Here is an 18270-nt window from a genome sequence, read left to right as displayed (position 1 = left end):
CAAGTTAATAGAATAATTTTCAAATATAATTCTCTAAACCTGAGCATTTTCAGAGAAGTGGGTAAGACAGACAGATGTAAAAGAGGGAAAAATAAGGCTGGGCATGGTGGCTCAGGTTTATCATCCCAGCAGTTTGGAAGGGGGAGGTGGGTGGATCACTTGAGCCCAGGAGTTCCAGACCATCCTGGGAAACATGGTGAAACCCCATCTCTACAAAAAAGACAAAAATTAGCTGGGTGTGGTGGCGCATGCCTGTAGTCCTTGCTACTGGGGAGGCTGAGGTGGGAGGATCACCTGAGCCCTAGGAGGTCAAGACTGTAGTGAGTTGTCATTATGCCACTGTGCTCCAGCCTGGGTGAGTGAGACCCTGCCTCAAAAATTAAAAATACATAAATGCATAAATAAATAAATAAAAGAGGGAAAAATAAAGTCTTGTGACTTAGATTTTTTAAATCTTGAAAATAAGTTATTTGGAAGATTTTGCATTTAGTTAAAAATTATATTTTTGAACAATTCCTTTTGTTCTTCAAACTAGAAATGAAACTGAACTAAATAAGATCCATTCAACCACAAATATTCATTGAGTACTTATTCCATGCCAGGCTCTATTCCATGTGCTGGGGCTGTATCAGAGAACAAAATAGACAAAAACTCTTGCCTTCGTAGTGCTTATATAAGAGTCATTTGAATATGTATTTATATATAGGAATATATCAATGACTGTTATTTTAATCTTAAAGTGAAGATGAAAAAGATTTTATTAAAAATATTTCTGTCTTACAGATCTCAGAACAATAACTGACATAAATATTGCATCATATTTTTCTTTTACAGTAGCAGGTAAAACATGATTCATTTAATGGCAAGAGAAAAAAGGGCACAGAACCAGGAATTGCAGGGCTGCATATCTTATTGAATGCTGTAGACTTCCTGATAGCTCTCTGGTTCCTTGTGCACACAGAGTTGGTTGTCAACACCTCTTGGATCCACTACAATTCACTGCCAAGATGCTGATGAAAGGAATCATTCTCTCTGAGGTTCCAGAACACATGCTGCTCACTGACCCATCTATCCCCAGTGGCATGACCAGCAAAATCTGTTAGTTTGCCTCTGATAGCTACTGCTCACTTTTCTGCTTTGTTTTCTTTCATCAGCAATGCATTACTTGTTTTCTTTGGAGTTTCAAAAGGGAGTTAAAAACAAAAATTGAGTAAGTGTGATACAATGAATGTCTGCTAGTTCCAACTAGTCCTCCTTCCTACATGATAGTCAAGCCATCTAATATTAAATGAGTTGCAATACCATCTGATATTAAATGAGTTGCAATACCATATCCCAATTGTTGCTGCTAAAAACACCTATAATTTTTCACTTTTGTTATTAAATGAAACTGCAAGTGGATCTTTTCCTCTGACATAGAAAAATAACAAAGTGGTTAAACAGGGTGTTTGTGGAAGGAGAGAATAGATTTTATATCCCATCCAGGCCATATAACAGTTGTGGGGTTGTAGGCAAGTTATTAACTTATCTCAGTGGAGGATTTACGAAGCACTATGGTGCAGTGATCAAGAGCATGGGCCTTTTGCCCAATCTCAGCTCTGCCCCTTACTAGCTGGCTAACTTTAAACATGTCACAGCCTCTCTATTTCCTCACCTCATGGTACTCTTCTCATGGAGTTGACCTAGGTAGGGTATTGGGAAGCAGGCCCAGCAAATAACTCAATAAACATCAGCTATCATTGTTTCTTCATAGTTCACTACCTAACACAGCCCCTGGTATGTAATGAGTACTCAATAAAATATTTGTTGAGTCAGGGAATAAAGGATGGATGTAAGGTGTAAAAGAGATAGATAAAGTGCTTAATGTACGTATGAAGTACCTTGCCTTTAATAAATATTCAATAACTGGTAGCAATAAGAGCTTTGAAATGCATATACTAATGTGGAATATAAATACATATCTAGTTTATTAGTAGTTTTAGTGGTTATAAAATGAATAATAATCTTTGAGAATATACATCTACAAATTTCAGTAATTCATGGTTTCTTAGCTGTACTCAAGCGATACTCTGTCTTTTGCTATAATGCAATCTATCTCATTCTAAAAGTCCATAAATAAAAGCAGAGGTTGTATGGGCACAGTTATAAGCAACGTATTCATTGTAAAACTTGTATGAGGCTACCCTTCATTTTAATCTGGTTTCCATTCCAGGTCCTAGCATGAATTCCGTTACCATCTTCAATGACTGAAGGATGTGGGCCACACACAGAAGGCTTCCCAACTTTCTATCACCCCAGGTTACTAAGTAACCATGTGAAGTGAACCAAGTAAAGCCTATGAGCCTTTGTAGAACTGCTGTTAACCCCAAATTCGTAGAAAATAATAGTGCATTGAAAAAAATAACAACAAAAAGAGCTCTTGTTTGACATTTTGGCATCCAGCTTAAGAAAAAAGAGGCAGTGGAGAAAAAAAAGGCAAAAAAATAATTTTACAATCTTTTTCTACTGTTAACTTTCCCAATGCTATCCAGGGGCCTGTTGTGAGTGAAAAATTAAATAAACTCACCAGGAGTGGGAACTCAGGTAAAAAATAGATAAACCTATTCTTAATAATCGGTAAGGTGCTCTGTTTTTTAGTTATCATTTTCCCCATGATTTATTTGCTATATGTTCAAGTACAAAGCAGAGTTAAGACGAATCACTCCCTGATGATAAGACAGGATGTGCACATGTGCACAGAGAATATGTCCCTAAAAGAGAGTGCAGTGAGAGTGCTCAGAATATCCTAGGCTAAATACAAAGCATGAGAAGCACGGCCAGGTGGAGGCTCACGCAAAATGAAGATGGAAGCAGAGGCTGGGGGTGAGGCCGCGGGGAGACCAGCCCCCCTGCAACCAGAGCAACCTCAAAGACAGGGAAAGTGTAGTGTGAAAACCTGGTCTTCTAAAGTTAAAAGGAAAAAAAAAGAATTTTAAAAGTAAGGAGTAATTAATATTCAGAATCAAAACATGTCAGGGGAAATCAAAAAGAGTGGTGGGGTTCTGGCTGCAGCAAAATTACAGCGGGGTGTGTGTGGGTGTCGGGGAGGGATGTTGAGGGTGGCAGGGGTGTGTATTTCTGTGCATAGAGGTCTACTCTTTGAGGATCTTGAAGTTCATGGACCCAGTAAAATTTCAAAATAATCATTTGGAGACAAGCATAGGTTTACTAACTTTTTACTTTGCCAACATTTTCCTAGATTCCCACCTTAGTTGATAATCTCACTCAATGAAATCTCTTTTTATCCCATGCAAATTCCATTGGTCTAGATGTCTATAAAATATACGGTACCAAAAACAATATAGTTGCTTCAGGTGCTGCCATTTTAATCAACATATTAAATATTTTGTGCCAACCATATTGCTGCTTAAAAGTACCAATATACTGCCAACTTTATTTTATGCTTCTATGAAAATCAAATATGAACTTGAGGCCGGGCGCGGTGGCTCACGCCTGTAATCCCAGCACTTTGGGAGGCCGAGGTGGGCAGATCACGAGGTCAGGAGATTGAGACTATCCTGGCTAACACGGTGAAACCCCGTCTCTACTAAAAATACAAAAAATTAGCTGGGTATGGTGGCGGGCGCCTGTAGTCCCAGCTACTCGGGAGGCTGAGGCAGGAGAATGGCGTGAACCTGGGAGGCGGAGCTTGCAGTGAGCTGAGATCACACCACTGCACTCCAGCCTCGGCAACAGAGTGAGACTCCATCTCAAACAAAACAAAACAAAACAAAACAAAACAAATATGAACTTGAATTGGAGTTGAAAAAAGGTTTCATTCGTTTGCTTCTGACTCTTAGTTTTATTTAAACGAAGTAAAGCAGAAGAAAATCATTAGTATTTAACAGTTTACTGTTGTTACAAAGAAAGGTCACGATAATCATGTTTCAGAAAACTTTTATCTTATGGGTAAATTACAGATTTGCCTAAGCTCATTCTAAGATCTAGTGACATTTATTTTTATTTCGTAACTGATTAGTGTTCCTGCCAATTTTTATACCAGAAAAAGATCATATGTACACAGAAGGCTTGAAGAGATAAGTACCTTGACACAAACCTGTTGCTTGTTTCTTTAGTAGTTAGAGAACTTTTAAATTTTAACTTTAAGCTCTAAGTGAACTAAACTGACACTTTAATCACTGTAGAATTATAAACCTTTGCTAGAAAAATAAAATTCTAAGACAGAAATAAAAAATTAAACTTACTTATAAAAGAAGTTTCTCCCAAGTAACCTCTACGTTTAAGAACAACATCTAGAAATTTGGAGTCCTCATTGATCAGGTAATATTCCTTTTCAAAGGAGATCCATGCCCAATTCAGACGAAAATTCTGGTTCGTTAACTTGTTTCCACCTTGAAAATAAAAATTTAAAGCCATAAATTAGTGCTTTCTTGAATGAGTGATCTTCAAAATTCCACAGATTACTTTAATGAAACAACATTAACAATCAATACAGCTACTTAGTTTGATATACAACTCTGGAATATGTACATGGAGATACAGCTTACAGTCTAGGGACTGTTACACATACATTCAATCGCTGACATAATTCTTCACAAATTCCTTGCTGTTTTAGGAGGGAAAGTAGGTAATGGGTAGGAAGTGCACAACTACCAGAGGCTATTTAGTTTAATCCTAAAACTAAATATCCAACTTGCAGGATAACTCACTTCCCACAAGGTGCCGCTGGAGAGCAAGTTTTCTAATCAGAGGGCTGCAAGGCTCCTTTGTGATGTTCTACAAAACACACACACAACTTCACAAATACTTTTTCCGGTTCACAGAGCAATTGGGTGGAAGGTTTTAATTATAACCACTTAAGGAAAAACAAATATCCCTTCTCCGCCTCCCTTCCCCACTATATTCCACTCCATTCCTTAGAGCAAACAGACAGTTCTTTTCATTGATTTCCATTCCACTCTGAAGATAAGGTTTTCCCCTCCCATCTTCCCACCAAAATGGAGCGGGCTGCCTATCAGGAGAAAATAAACCTTGCGTGTGATCTCTCTAATGTGAAAGCGACTATGTTGGGTAAATGAAAGGAAAAATGGTTATCAGCTGATCACTCTGCACGCATCCCTCTACTTCTTTTGATCTACACCAATTATTTCAGAGTAAGGTGAGGTTTACAAACAAAGGCATCAGTAATGCCTTTTAAGTCTTTCTGAAAGAGGCTGTAAAAAAAAAAAAAAAAAAAAAAAGCCTAAGTAACAGACACAGCTAGAGGCACAGTTTTCATTCTAGTTTCTTCTCTTTGCAGTTCACATAGAAAAAGAAATGAAAGAGGAAAATCTCAAAACTTTAATAGATGACAAAAAAAAATCTACACAAGGGAAAACGTTGAGTGAGCGAAGACATGAAAATACATTCATCTTTGCTCGAACTTTTAAAAAATAAAAACTGCAGCAACTTTGAGCTATCAACTTAACAGGTACTAAAGATTAAAGAGAATACCTTGTACAACTGAGATTATGTAGGGAAATTGTTTTCTTGTTTACTGTTGTTTGGCTTTCAAATTAACACAAGCCTTTTGGACAGCTATGTGCCAATGTGTGCAAGGGGCAAAAAGATGGTTATATCCTTCAATCTTGTCGCTCCTTCTGTGGGATTTTTGCTTTAAGAGAAGCAGAAATATATATGTAAGGAACTATTCATTGCAATATTTTCTATAATAACCCCAAACCTTAAAAACTATCTTATAGTATATCAAATCAATAAAATGTTATTCAACTCCCAAACAATAAATATGAAATTGTTGTTGGAACACCAAAAACACTTAAAAACACAACAACAAATGGTACTGATGCTGTGAATGTAGCTTCGTAAAATGAGGCATGATACAGGAGAAGCTGCTTGGTGTTTTAAATGATGGGATTATGGACTTTCCTATTTTTAGTTAATTTATCAACTATAAAATATAAATAGATTGGGGCCGGGCATGGTGGCTCACGCCTGTAGTCCCAGCACTTTGGGAGGCTGAGGTGGATCACCTGAGGTCGGGAGTTCGAGCCCAGCCTAACCAACATAGAGAAACCCCGTCTCTACTAAAAATGCAAAACTAGCCAGGCATGGTGGCGCATGCCTGTAATCCCAGCTACTCGGGAGGCTGAGGCAGGAGAATCGCTTGTACCCAGGAGGCAGAGGTTGCGGTGAGCCAAGATCACACCATTGCACTCCAGCCTGGGCAACAAGAGTGAAACTCTGTCTCAAAAAAAAAAAAAAGATTGGAGAGCAGGAATTTTGCATCAGTTTGTCAGTTAAACAAGGAAACTCATTCCACATTTTGCGCTGATGAAACTTACTAAACTTACTATGCCCAATGTCTGCTGCACCCTGAGTGCTGTTCTGGAGAGGAGAGGCCATGGGCTAGGAGGCTCCTCAGAACTGGAGTCCAAGGCCCACCCACATCACTTCTAGCTGCTGTCTGACTCTGACCAAGTTACTTCTCTGGATCTCTGTTTCCTTTTCTGGAGAGTCAGGTGAGGGTGACGCTAATTAGCACCTGTGATTTCTTCAAAGATCGACTCAGATAACCCATACACACACAGTGCTCTGAGGTCAATAGTATCATTCAACAAATGCAAGCTCACTCTGCCCTGCCACGCCACGCATGCCCAAGCCCACCCTGCATGCCCACTGCTGGACTACTATTTGTCTGCCTTACACCCACCTGTGCTCCTTTCTCCTTTGCCCCTCTTGCCTACAGCTTTTGCCCATATCAAGTGGACTTTTCTTTGCAGATTTCCAGGTTCATCCTGACATACCCTGATTGTTCCCCTTGCACTCTAATCTGCCCATTTGGAGGTCAAGCCAAGATTCTTGCAGCTCCTGGGATTTGCCACCCTCACTCTTTCCATCACCCTTGTCTTCTTGCCTAAAATGAGGACCCCTATTCTTCCTTGGCTGACACTTTCCACTCCTTATTGCTGCTCTATCCCCCTCCTGTGTGAAGCAGCTGCAGCTGCTCCAGCCCTTTCATCTCTTTGTGGTTCTGCAGCTGTTCTCTTATTGATTACTCTGTATAGTTGTGCACTTTAGTGGGTATCCTCTCATATTTAATTGTATTAATTTGCTAATTGTACTAAATTGCACTAATTGACATCAATAATTGAGAGTATCCATTCTTTCATTATTGCCAATACTTGTTCTCATTGTTTTTAAAAAATATTTTAAAAAATTATTGTGTTTACGTTCCATTAATTGGAACATCATCTAGAAAGTAATAGAAAAGATAGAATAACATGCAATTGATTAAATTAGTACATAAAACAGCTCTGATTTCAAAACAAATTATCAGATGAAAACACCTTTATGCCACACTCCTGTCCACTTTAAACTGTGGTCCCAGCAAGCCTAGGTTTCATTCCAAACTTCTTGTCATGCTCTACCAAGCTTTTTCTTGTCCATTCTAACACCTATGACTTCACATCCTATCACTTCCCCTTAAAGAGAAATATCCATCCTCTCACATCCAACCTCTCACTCTCTTCTGAACAAAGGTGGCTGTTTTTGTATGTGCTGTATCTTCTGCCCAGGACATCCTTAGTTTTTCTACTCTTCCTGGGAATCCCTATTCCTCTAAATTTTAACAATTCTTAGCTAATTTTAAGATTTGATTCTAAGCCTTTCCTGAGATATTCCAGAAAATATCATTCTCTTCTAAATATGGCACATTTTAAGAATTGAGTCACTGAGGGCTTCTCTCTTCAGTTTTTATAAAACAGCAAGCCCAGTGCAAACTCCAGCCCTCTCTACCCCTTTATTCTGATTAGTTTTTCTCTACGGTACTTTCCAAAATCTTATATCCTATATATATTTACTATTTTTTTTTGGTCATTTTCTGTGTTCTCCCACTGCAACACATGATCCAGGAGTTCTGGGAGCTCATTTAACTTATTGTTAGAAAAACACCTATTGCATCAATTAGAAACTCTAATGTCTTGGCTGAAAGTTTAGTGGTCCTTCATTTATTGAGCAATATAATAAATTTTCTATGTAAACATAACATATCTCTTTCATTACTGAACCTTTTTATTAAAAAACAGTAATTGGTTTAATGACACTCTTTCTAAAATGTTTGCATACTTCTTGAAAGATTTTAAGTGATACATAAATGTGAATTATTGGAATTTGTGTTTCCCTAAATGACAGGATTATTGATGACTCCCAGGGATTATTGATGACTAAAGGGCTATTTAACCCTTCCATTTCCTTTGTGGATGGTTTTAGAGATACCTAATTTCATCTCTACTTATATATCTGTAAAAATTATTTTCAGGTTTGTGCCTATGTTCTGAAAGGACGAAGTTGCCAGGTTACTGGTTAATCAGAGGTTTCAAATGACACATAGCTGAACAGTTTGCTAGTATTTCATATGTACAACCACCACCTTGAGATTTTATTTCAAAATAAAATTCATAAAAAATATAAAGAAGCTTTGCTTTGTAAGACAGGGAGATGGCTCAAAGTAACTATCATAGAAAATTTAGAATTCCCACTAACACTGGGATTTTAAACCAGAGAATATAAATGAAACAGATATTTAACTAGAAAATATGCAGTCTATAAAGCTTAAATCTGAATGGAATTAAATACTACATAACTCTTCTGTACGTTACACATGTGAATCGGATTTGGTTTCAGAATTTGTAAAATCTTAGGTACTCACTTCTTACGCAAGAGTGATATAGAGATTTGAGGAACCAAGCTGCAACTTATTGTAACTCTCTTTACTAAAACTGTGACCTTGTATAATTGAACTCTGTATTTTATTGAAAGAATAGAAAGATACCTTATTTACTAATTTGTTACCTATCACGTAAACTCCTCTAAAACCTCAATTCATGGAAATAATAAACATTGACACTTTAACAAAAGCTACAGCTTACTGAACGTGAAATTATAGATGAAGTTAAATAACATTAAAAACTGACAAATTTTTACTTACACAAAATTTGTTGCCTTTCTAAAATAGATTCTGTCATCTATGGTGCATGAGGAGCTAGTCTCAGCACCTCATTGGAAAAAAATTAAAGTCCATGACTCATGTCATAAATCCACACAACAGGTGCCTGACAGCTGATAACCACACTCCCAAATGCTCTGTCTTCAAATCCTGACACCAAAGCCATTAAGGTTTTGATGAAAAGACCTCTTTTGAACTTATCCAGCTGGTCTTTAGACTTCTTCATTTTCTTCAATTCAAACTCAGTAGTTTTTTTTTTTTTTTAGAATAACAAAGAATACCAAACTCCAATTAGCCCTCCCTAAAAGCTCAGGGCTGCCCGATCTCTCTAAAGACAAAGCATTTAATCTTCAATAATATGAAACTAGTGCCACAATTTTGACTTGTATTTGATAAAGGGGACGTGTCCATTCAGCTTTGACAACAAATTTCTTCTTGGAGAATAGTTACAAATAGAAAATATTGTTGGTAATTTCTAGCTTGGTAAAATCTAATTTGCCCAGAATAAAGTTCAGCTTCAAAGCTGAATTGAAAATCAACTCTACAGAAATTTTTAAAAGCTGGATGTAGTCCTTTAAATCAACGATAGATATAGATATTTATATGAGAAAAGATTAAGATAATAATACTATTACCTACCTTATTGGGGAAATTAGATCATTTGATTTTCGTTATTGTTTTAGAGACATGGTGTCACTCTGCTGACCAGGCTGCAGGGCAGTGATGCTATCACAGCTCTCTGCAGTCTCAAACTCCTGGGCTCAAGTGATCCTCCCATCTCAGGCCCCTGAGTAGTTGGGACTATAGGTATAAGCCACTGCACTGGGCAGACAATTTGATTTTTAAGCAGATTTTGAAGAAGTCTTGTTCTCTTAGACAGCAAGGACAGTGATTAGCAACCATGCAGCTACCATCCAAATCAATGCTAGTGATTATGGTGAAGATCTAAAATTAAAGTTAAAATAAGGGATTCATTTCATTGCCATTTCCGTGATAGGATTGTCTTCTCTTGAACTTTGCATTGCCTCAGAATCTTCCACAGGAGAATCTCCTCGAGCTTGTGGAATCCTGTCCTCTGGCCCCTAAAGTCAGACTGACTTCACTCTTTGCTGAAAACCACCTGGTGCAGAGCTGAAGCCGACTTGGCTCTTACCCTGCCCCCAGGGGCTGGCATTCAACTGCGGGAGATGGCACAGGCACCTAGATAATGTGCACAAACTAGAGCCTGGCAAATGCTGTGAGAGGCACTGATAATGAGCTGTGGGAGTTCACAAGAGTGAGGGATTACTGTAGCCTGAGGGGATCAAAGACAAACTCATGGAAGAGATAGTGTTTAAATGGGGGCTTAAGTACAGGGTGGTATTTAGACATTCAGAGAGATGGAGGGGAAGGCGTTCCTGGAAGATTAGGTATAAGAAGAGAGATAAGAAATCCGGTTAAAAAAAAAAAAGGAACTTCAAAGAATTCAATGTGGTAGGCACTAGGACATTTACTAAATATTTATTTCCTTCTCCTCCTATTTAGGAGATTGGATATTAGAGACAAAGAAGGCAAGGTCAAGATACATCTGCAGCCCACCCTGGATCATCCAGAGGTGACTCAGGCACCGAGGGATGACAAGCTTTAGACTACTTGATAATTTCAATAATGATTAGTCCAATAGTAAGGTATTCAAGAATTGCTGCTTATGATAATTGTTCTATCATTTTCTCCCTTCCTTCCACCATTTCCATTGCCTAACACATTCTGAAAATGAGGCAGCACAAACAAATATGGAGACTTGGTAGAGAAATGTAGAGAAAGAGGAATGGGGCCGGGTGTGGTGGCTTATGCCTGTAATCCCAGCACTTTGGGAGGCCTAGGAAGGCAGATCACCTGAGGTCGGGAGTTTGACAGCCTGAACAGCATGGTGAAACCCCGTCTCTACTAAAAATACAAAAGTTGGGGCCGGGTGTGGTGGCTTATGCCTGTAATCCCAGCACTTTGGGAGGCCTAGGAAGGCAGATCACCTGAGGTCGGGAGTTTGACAGCCTGAACAGCATGGTGAAACCCCGTCTCTACTAAAAATACAAAAGTTAGGGCTGGGCTTGGTGGCAGGTGTAATCCCAGCTACTCAGGAGGCTGGGACAGGAGAATTGCTTGAACCTGGGAGGTGGAGGTTGCAGTGAGCCAAGATCACACCACTGCACTCCAGACTGGGCAACAGAGTGAGACATCATCTAAAAAAAAAAAAAAAAAAAAAAAGAGGAGTGGCATGACAAAGACCCAGGAAGTAGAGGGAAACAGGCACAGCACCACAACACACGTGGGTTTCCACTGGACACACACAGCTTATAGTGATCTTTTGGGCCATTTTTAGGATAGCCATGTACAAGCACAAAAGAATAAATGGAGCTATGATATCTTAGTAATTGTCACACAAACTACACTGAATTGAGATCAAGTGTGGATTATTTCATACTCTACTCAATATTCAGACAAGCAACGGCCAGATTACATGGAGGTGGAGATGGATGCTGACAAATATATCAATGTTCACCTTACAAGCCAAGAGTATCACAGTCCACATTACTATGTGTAATTTTGTTCCTTGAGGACATGATATGGTTACATATATACCCATCCCAGGTATATAATGTGGGTATATAATGGGTATTTGTACACAAGTTTCCAAAGACTGAAATTCCTATTCATCTACTATGCAAAAGACTACTATATGGCTGATTCTCATTATTCCTGGATTCCATATTTACAAACTGCTCTACTCATGAAAATTTATGTTAGCCCCCAAATTAATACACGTGGTACTTTTGTAATCATTCTCAGACACGTGCAGAGGGGCATCAAAAAATTCTCATCACCTGACACTCTGTGCTTTGTTTCAGCTCTCATGCTGTAAAGAAGTATCCTATTCACAGTTTTTTTAGTGCCACATTTTCCATATTTTTCTGCTTTTTGTTGGTGATTTTGCTATTTTTAAAAATGGTCCCCAACCAGCCAGGCACGGTGGTTCACGCCGGTAATCCCAGCACTTTGGGAGGCTGAGGCGGGCAGATCACCTGAGGTCAGGAGTTTAAAAACCAGCGTGGCCAACATGGTGAAACCCTGTCTCTACTAAACACACACACACACACACACACACACACACACACACACACACACACACACACACAAATTAGCCAGGCATGGTGGCACATGCCTGTAGTCCCAGCTACTTGGGAGACTGAGACACGAGAATCGCTTGAACCCGGGAGGCAGAGGTTGCAGTGATCCAAGATCGCGCCACTGCGCTCCATCCTGGGCGACAGAGTGACACTCCGTCTCAAAAAAAAAAAAAAAAGGTCCCCAACCATAGTGCTGAAGCAGTGTCTGGCGTTCCTAAGAACAAGAAGGCTGTGATGGGCCTTGCAAAGAAAACTCGTGTGCTAGATAAGTTTTGTTCAGACTGTGAGTGTGCCATGTTAATGAATCAACAACATATAGTTAATAAGGTGTCTTTAAATAGAAACACACATAAAACAAAGTTATAATTGATTGGTTGATGAAATGTGACCAGAGGCCCATAGAAACCTAACCCTGTATTTCCCCTAGGAGCAATGCTTCAGTATTTGCTAATTCAATATTCACTGTGATTTTACAGAAACGTAACTGCGCTGAATAATTAAAATCAACTGTATTTACTCAGTAAAAGTCACAATAGGTTATTCTTTGGGGACTCAAAAATAATGGAGCACAGGAGCAGAAAAATGTTTACCCCACACATTTTGTCTTGCTTTAATCAATCCCTTTTCTGGCATATGCTCAGGAGTGTGAAATGAAAGGAACCCTCACTGCATTCTCAGATGGGCAGCTCTGGCCTCCCTCCAGCCATCTGTCCCTGGCCACGACCATATTAGTATGTAGACACAGCTGTGGCTTGGGGGTGAAGGGTGTACGGGCTCCCGCATGGCTACCTGCTAATTTGAGGGTATACAAAGAAAATTTGTAGGATTGTTGTTAGCCTATGGGAAAGTGATATACATGGAATGAATTCTAATGAAGAATCACCCCTAATCCTACTAGAGAATTTTAGGATAATTCATTCTAGGATCTCAGTTTAAGCAACAGCCCACATCTGGGGTTCCTATCTTCCTATGCTTAGGTGGGAAACTGGAGTGACAGACCTCATGGAAGCTGATTTTCTTGGGCTATAAAGGAGCCTGTGGAGAGAGAACTTGTGGTAATGAAAATGGATGTCAGGCAAAATAATGGACTCTATAGAAAAGTTTAATCATCTGAGTGTAGGGATTCAAAGTGTAGTGTAAGTTTTCTCATCTCTAATTCTTGCCCAGGCTCCTGGACGTATTTTTGGATTCCAGGGAAAGAAAGCAGTGTTAGTGGAAATTTAAAGAGATGCTTAATTAGTCTCTTTTTCACACCGGGGGCCAAGCAGCACACTTTTGGATACCCTTTTCCTTCAATAGAGAATAACAGAAAATATCACCACACAGCTATGTGGCCCACCCCTAGGGGTTCCTGGGGCCACAGGGAGGGTTCCTCCTATGGGGGAGTTGGGCATAGCTGTGATAGGATTTCTAGTAGAGCTGTGCACATGTTGGGCAACTGGGTTTACTATGGAAAACACCTATCCTTGGGGCAGAAGTGATATTAAAAATAATCTTGACTGGCCGGGCACGGTGGCTCATGCCTGTAATCCCAGCACTTTGGGGGGCCGAGGCAGGCAGATCACAAGGTCAGGAGTTCAAGACCAGCCTGGCCAACCTGGTGAAACCCTGTATCTACTAAAAATACAAAAATTAGCCGGGTATGATGGTGCCTGCCTGTAATCCCAAATACTCAGGAGGCTGAGGCAGAAGAATTGCTTGAACCTGGGAGGCAGAGGTTGCAGTGAGCTAAGGTCATACCACTGCACTCCAGCCTGGGTGACAGAGCAAGACTCCATCTCAAATAATAATAATAATAATAATAATAATCATCATCATCTTGACCAACCAGTGGCATGGGCTTTGACCAATCAGAACTGGCATAATATAGGCATTGAACAATCAAAACACAGAAAAGAGAAACCATAACACTCATCAAAAACAACTGGAACTCAAGTGCAGGTATAAACTGGCTGAATTCAGCTCAGCCTTGGCGACTCTGAAAATGCCTGCAGAGGAGAGCTGGACAGATTGAGGGCCATGGTCAGGGTGATTTTGATAATATGCACATTATCTCAATGCATCTCACAGCAACCCTGCAATTTAGGTATTTCCACATTCTATGCATGAGGTAAATCAGTGTCAGATTAAACTACCCACTTTAAATTCCAAGGGGTATAGTATGTGGTAGATGTAGCATTCAAGTGCAGCCTGCTAATATTATTCCTATACTTCCTCTGAGTCTTCATTGGACGTTGTTTAGGTGAATATCCTATTTGCAGGCTATTCTAGCTTAATTCTAATTTGCTTAACTTAATTTATAAATTAGTGCTATTGGAAAGAAGCAAAACTGTCATCCGAGTGAGTTTCCCTCTACTATCAGCTCTCATTCTAGTGAATAGTGAGGCCCTCAAATGATAAGTATTATGTGACAAAGCAAAGGGTATGAAAGCCGGTTAATAAATATTTGAGATGGATTTATAAAAAATTAACGCAAGCTAGGATTTAAGACCCTCTGGTTTGATGAATTAATTTGGAGCCAAAGCCAAAATCCAGGGAAGCTAGAAGGAAAATCCTCCTTCCAGGATGAATAATGTGCATCATCAGGCCACAGCCAGGTTGGAATGGGAATCTGCAAGCCTGAGCCTGCAGGGATCCTCTGCATTTCTCTAAGCACAGCCCCCTCCCCCAGCTCCATTCAAAAATAAAATAAAATAAAATAAAAAATAAAATAAAATAAAAAGAATGTGTTAATTTTGATCCCCTGCAACAAAAAGGAGGGAAAAGGAAGGAAGAAACATGAATTTACATCCCCTCACCTAGAGTTTAAGCATATTTCCTTCATCAAACCTGATTTAATTGGGTAACACTGTACTTTCTTAATTGGGAGCTCACACTTCGTGGAATGAATGTCTGTACTGCTGGTATGCATGTCTAGGATAAGGAATTCAGGTGTACACCTACAGAGGACAAAGGACAAAGCAAATACATAACTGCAACATGAACTCTCATTTACAACATTCAGGTTATTGGATTATCATTTGGAGTCTAAATTACAAGCTAATTTCGTCATTTTAACACTGTGATGTGAGTGGCTGAGAATTATTTGTTCCTGAAAATGCAAGTATAACACTGTATTCTAAATAAGAACACAAACTAACTCAAGAAATGATTATGTGTAGGAATAATATAAACGGATGCCAAGCATTTTAGAGCAGAATGAATGCTGGATTCCATCTTTTCTCAATGCTCCATTTTACTAAGATTCAGAAAGGTTGGGATGTGAATAAGATTACAAAGCATTTTAAATTCCCAGGGATTTCACTCCTGGTTTAGTGGTCTTTCCATTTAACAGGCTGTAATCTCAAATACTGTTCTTAAGCATAAGATTATTTTAAAATGTGTTTAAAATTAAATAAAATTATATGTGTATATATAATTTGGGAGGACTTACTTTATTTTCTTTAAAGCAGCCCAGATGTAATTTTTTAAATTATTTTTCACTTGTATATAAGTTAAAAAAATTTAAATACTATATTGTTATAGAAAAAATAAGTGCTTTACCAAGAGTTAAGTTTGTCAAGAAGATCCACACCCTCTTCTCCCTCTGGGGAAGAGAAAAAATACAAAACAAAACACCTGCTGCAGCAAGATTTCATGCATGCACTGCCTGAAGCTACGAATAAATTTATTAGATCTCTGGCAACACATTCTTAAAATAAACTTAATAGCCTTCAGGTCTCTGTTCAAACCAGAGCCTAATTCCTTTTGTGGCGCCAGACTTCTCCCCCCACCCCAAAGGAGACTCTGAGCTAAAGGAAAGCAGTGGTTCTCTACACTTCTCCACCTCTTTGAGTAACCGGTTTAGCACCATTTAGTTAATTCTCTGTGAAGTGAGGCTGTTTTCTAATTCCTATTTGTATAACAGTACCATACACAGACACTGTCATCACAATTAACATGGATTACAGTCTGAACTGTATCTTGGATTATCTTTTGAAAATGTGGTATATCCACATTAGGAGACAAAAATATAGAAAGGGAAAATACAAGTGCCTTCATCTGACAGTTAATAAGAAAACATTTTTTTAATCTGACTTGTTTCCATTATTACCAAAAACTTAAATCTCATGGCTAGTATGAAGAGATTAGAGTGCGGTGGGAGAAGAAAAGCCATTCTATGAATTAAAATACTGTGAGTGAATCTTAACTCAGAATCCCAGAAAATTGGATTGAAAATTAGAAATAGGAACTTCCTGAAGATAATTTTAGTTTAATTTGTTATTATTGCTTTTAAAATCTAAATCAGGAACATGTTCTTGGCTCTATTTGTTTTCAGCGGCAAAATCAAGATTTGAAAGTTTTAAACTCCTAGACTTAAAAAGACATATATAGCATTATACCTGGTTACTTAGATATTGCTCCTGTGAGAAACTAAATGAGATGTGTCATTGATATCTGTCAAAAAGGAAGGAGAGAAGGAGGGAAAGAGAAAGCAGGGTGGGAAGTGACAATGTGGTGGAGACAGACAGAGACAGGGACAAAGAGAGGATGGAGTAAAATAGCATCAATGTCATACATTTGTTTTTCACCTTTTCTTTTCATTTATTTCAGATTAGTTTTGCGAAGCTAGCTTTGCTGCTTAGCGTGTAGTATTATTTAATTAGTTGAACCCTTTGGTGATTGCTCTGATCCCTTTAGAATTGTGCCAGAGCTACAAAAGCAGCCCTTCTCATTAATTTCACTATCTCAGATTAATATAAAAGCTGTTCATTTTGTATATTTGGCTGCCAAAAGGAAAAAAAACACACACACACACACACACAGAGTAAGTACAAAAACAAGTTGGTGTGGTCTTAGAGCTCCAGTCCTTGTATAAACAAACAAAAAGTTAGACAATGTACAGTTTTATTTAATTGATATTTCGGAACGAGGTCCATGAAAAGCACATATGTTAGGAAGTATAAAGTCGGTTCACATATAGTCCTTTCTGTGAAATGTAGACTCTAGTAAGGAGCGTAAACCAAATACTATACATACATTATAATACAAAATGTAAGGTGAAAAGCTAACAGAAATCTCCTGGGGCTCAGAGGAGGGAGAGGAGCACATTGGGTTGGAAAGACCATTAAAGGCTTGGCACAAGGGTCTGTGGATGGAAGATGGGCCCCTCCTAGAGGAAGGAACTGCAAGAAAACCGATTCAGGGAAGGACAGTGCAGCATGTGTGTGGGCAGCAATAAGAGTCAAGCTCTGTAGGGTGTGTGAAAGGAAAAGGGGAGGAGGAGATAAGCTGGAAAACCAGGCTGCTCACAAAGGAAACTTGGGGCATAGAGAGACATAATTTGCACCACGCTTCAAGAAATATTGATTTGGAGACAGCAGGTGTTGGCAAGGATGTGGAGAAAAGGGAATTGCTGTACACTGTTGATGGGAATGTAAATTGGTACAGCCCTTATGAAAAACAATACAGAAGTTCCTCAAAAAAAAAAAAAAAAAAGAACTGTCATATGATCCAGCAATCCCACTTCTGAGTATATATTCAAAGAATATTAAATCAGGATATTGAAGGAATATCTGCATTCCCATGTTCACTGTAGCGTTATTTACAATGGCCGAGACATGGAATCAACCTCAGTGCTTATCCATGGATGAAAAAAAACAAAAAACAAAACTGTGGTAGAATTGTTGGTGGAAATATAAAGTGTAGTGCAGCCACTATAGAAAACAGCATGGCGTTGGGAGGCCAAGGCAGGCAGATCACCTAAGGTCATGAGTTCAAGACCAGCCTGGCCAATATGGCAAAATCCCATCTCTACTAAAAAGTACAAAAATCAGTTGGGTGTGGTGGTGGGTGCCTGTAATACCAGCTACTTGGGAGGCTGAGGCAGGAGAACCGCTTGAACCCCAGAGGCGGAGGTTGTAGTGAGCTGACATTGCGCCACTGCACTCTAGCCTAGGCAACAGAGTGAGACTTCGTCTCAAAAAAAAAAAAGAAGAAAACAGCATGGCTAAAAACAGAACTACCATATGACCCAGTTATCCCACTGCTAGGTACATACCCAAAAGAAAGGAAATCAGTGTATTGAAGAGATATCTGCACTCCCAAGTCTACTGCAGCAAT

General features: G+C 39.0%; 1 protein-coding gene across 1 annotated transcript in view; it reads right to left on the bottom strand.

The window, feature by feature from the left end:
* FREM2 (FRAS1 related extracellular matrix 2) overlaps positions 1-18270 on the bottom strand; it is a 203608-nt gene that overhangs the window by 121246 nt on the left and 64092 nt on the right. The window contains exon 3 of the mRNA XM_003806915.5: positions 4245-4391. Within this exon, the coding sequence (XP_003806963.4) occupies positions 4245-4391 (147 nt within the window). The remainder of the gene's footprint in view (positions 1-4244; positions 4392-18270) is intronic.

This window comes from Pan paniscus, chromosome 14 (genome assembly GCF_029289425.2).
Source record: "Pan paniscus chromosome 14, NHGRI_mPanPan1-v2.0_pri, whole genome shotgun sequence".
Taxonomy (NCBI): domain Eukaryota; kingdom Metazoa; phylum Chordata; class Mammalia; order Primates; family Hominidae; genus Pan; species Pan paniscus.
This window is presented reverse-complemented; position numbering and strand designations above follow the sequence as displayed.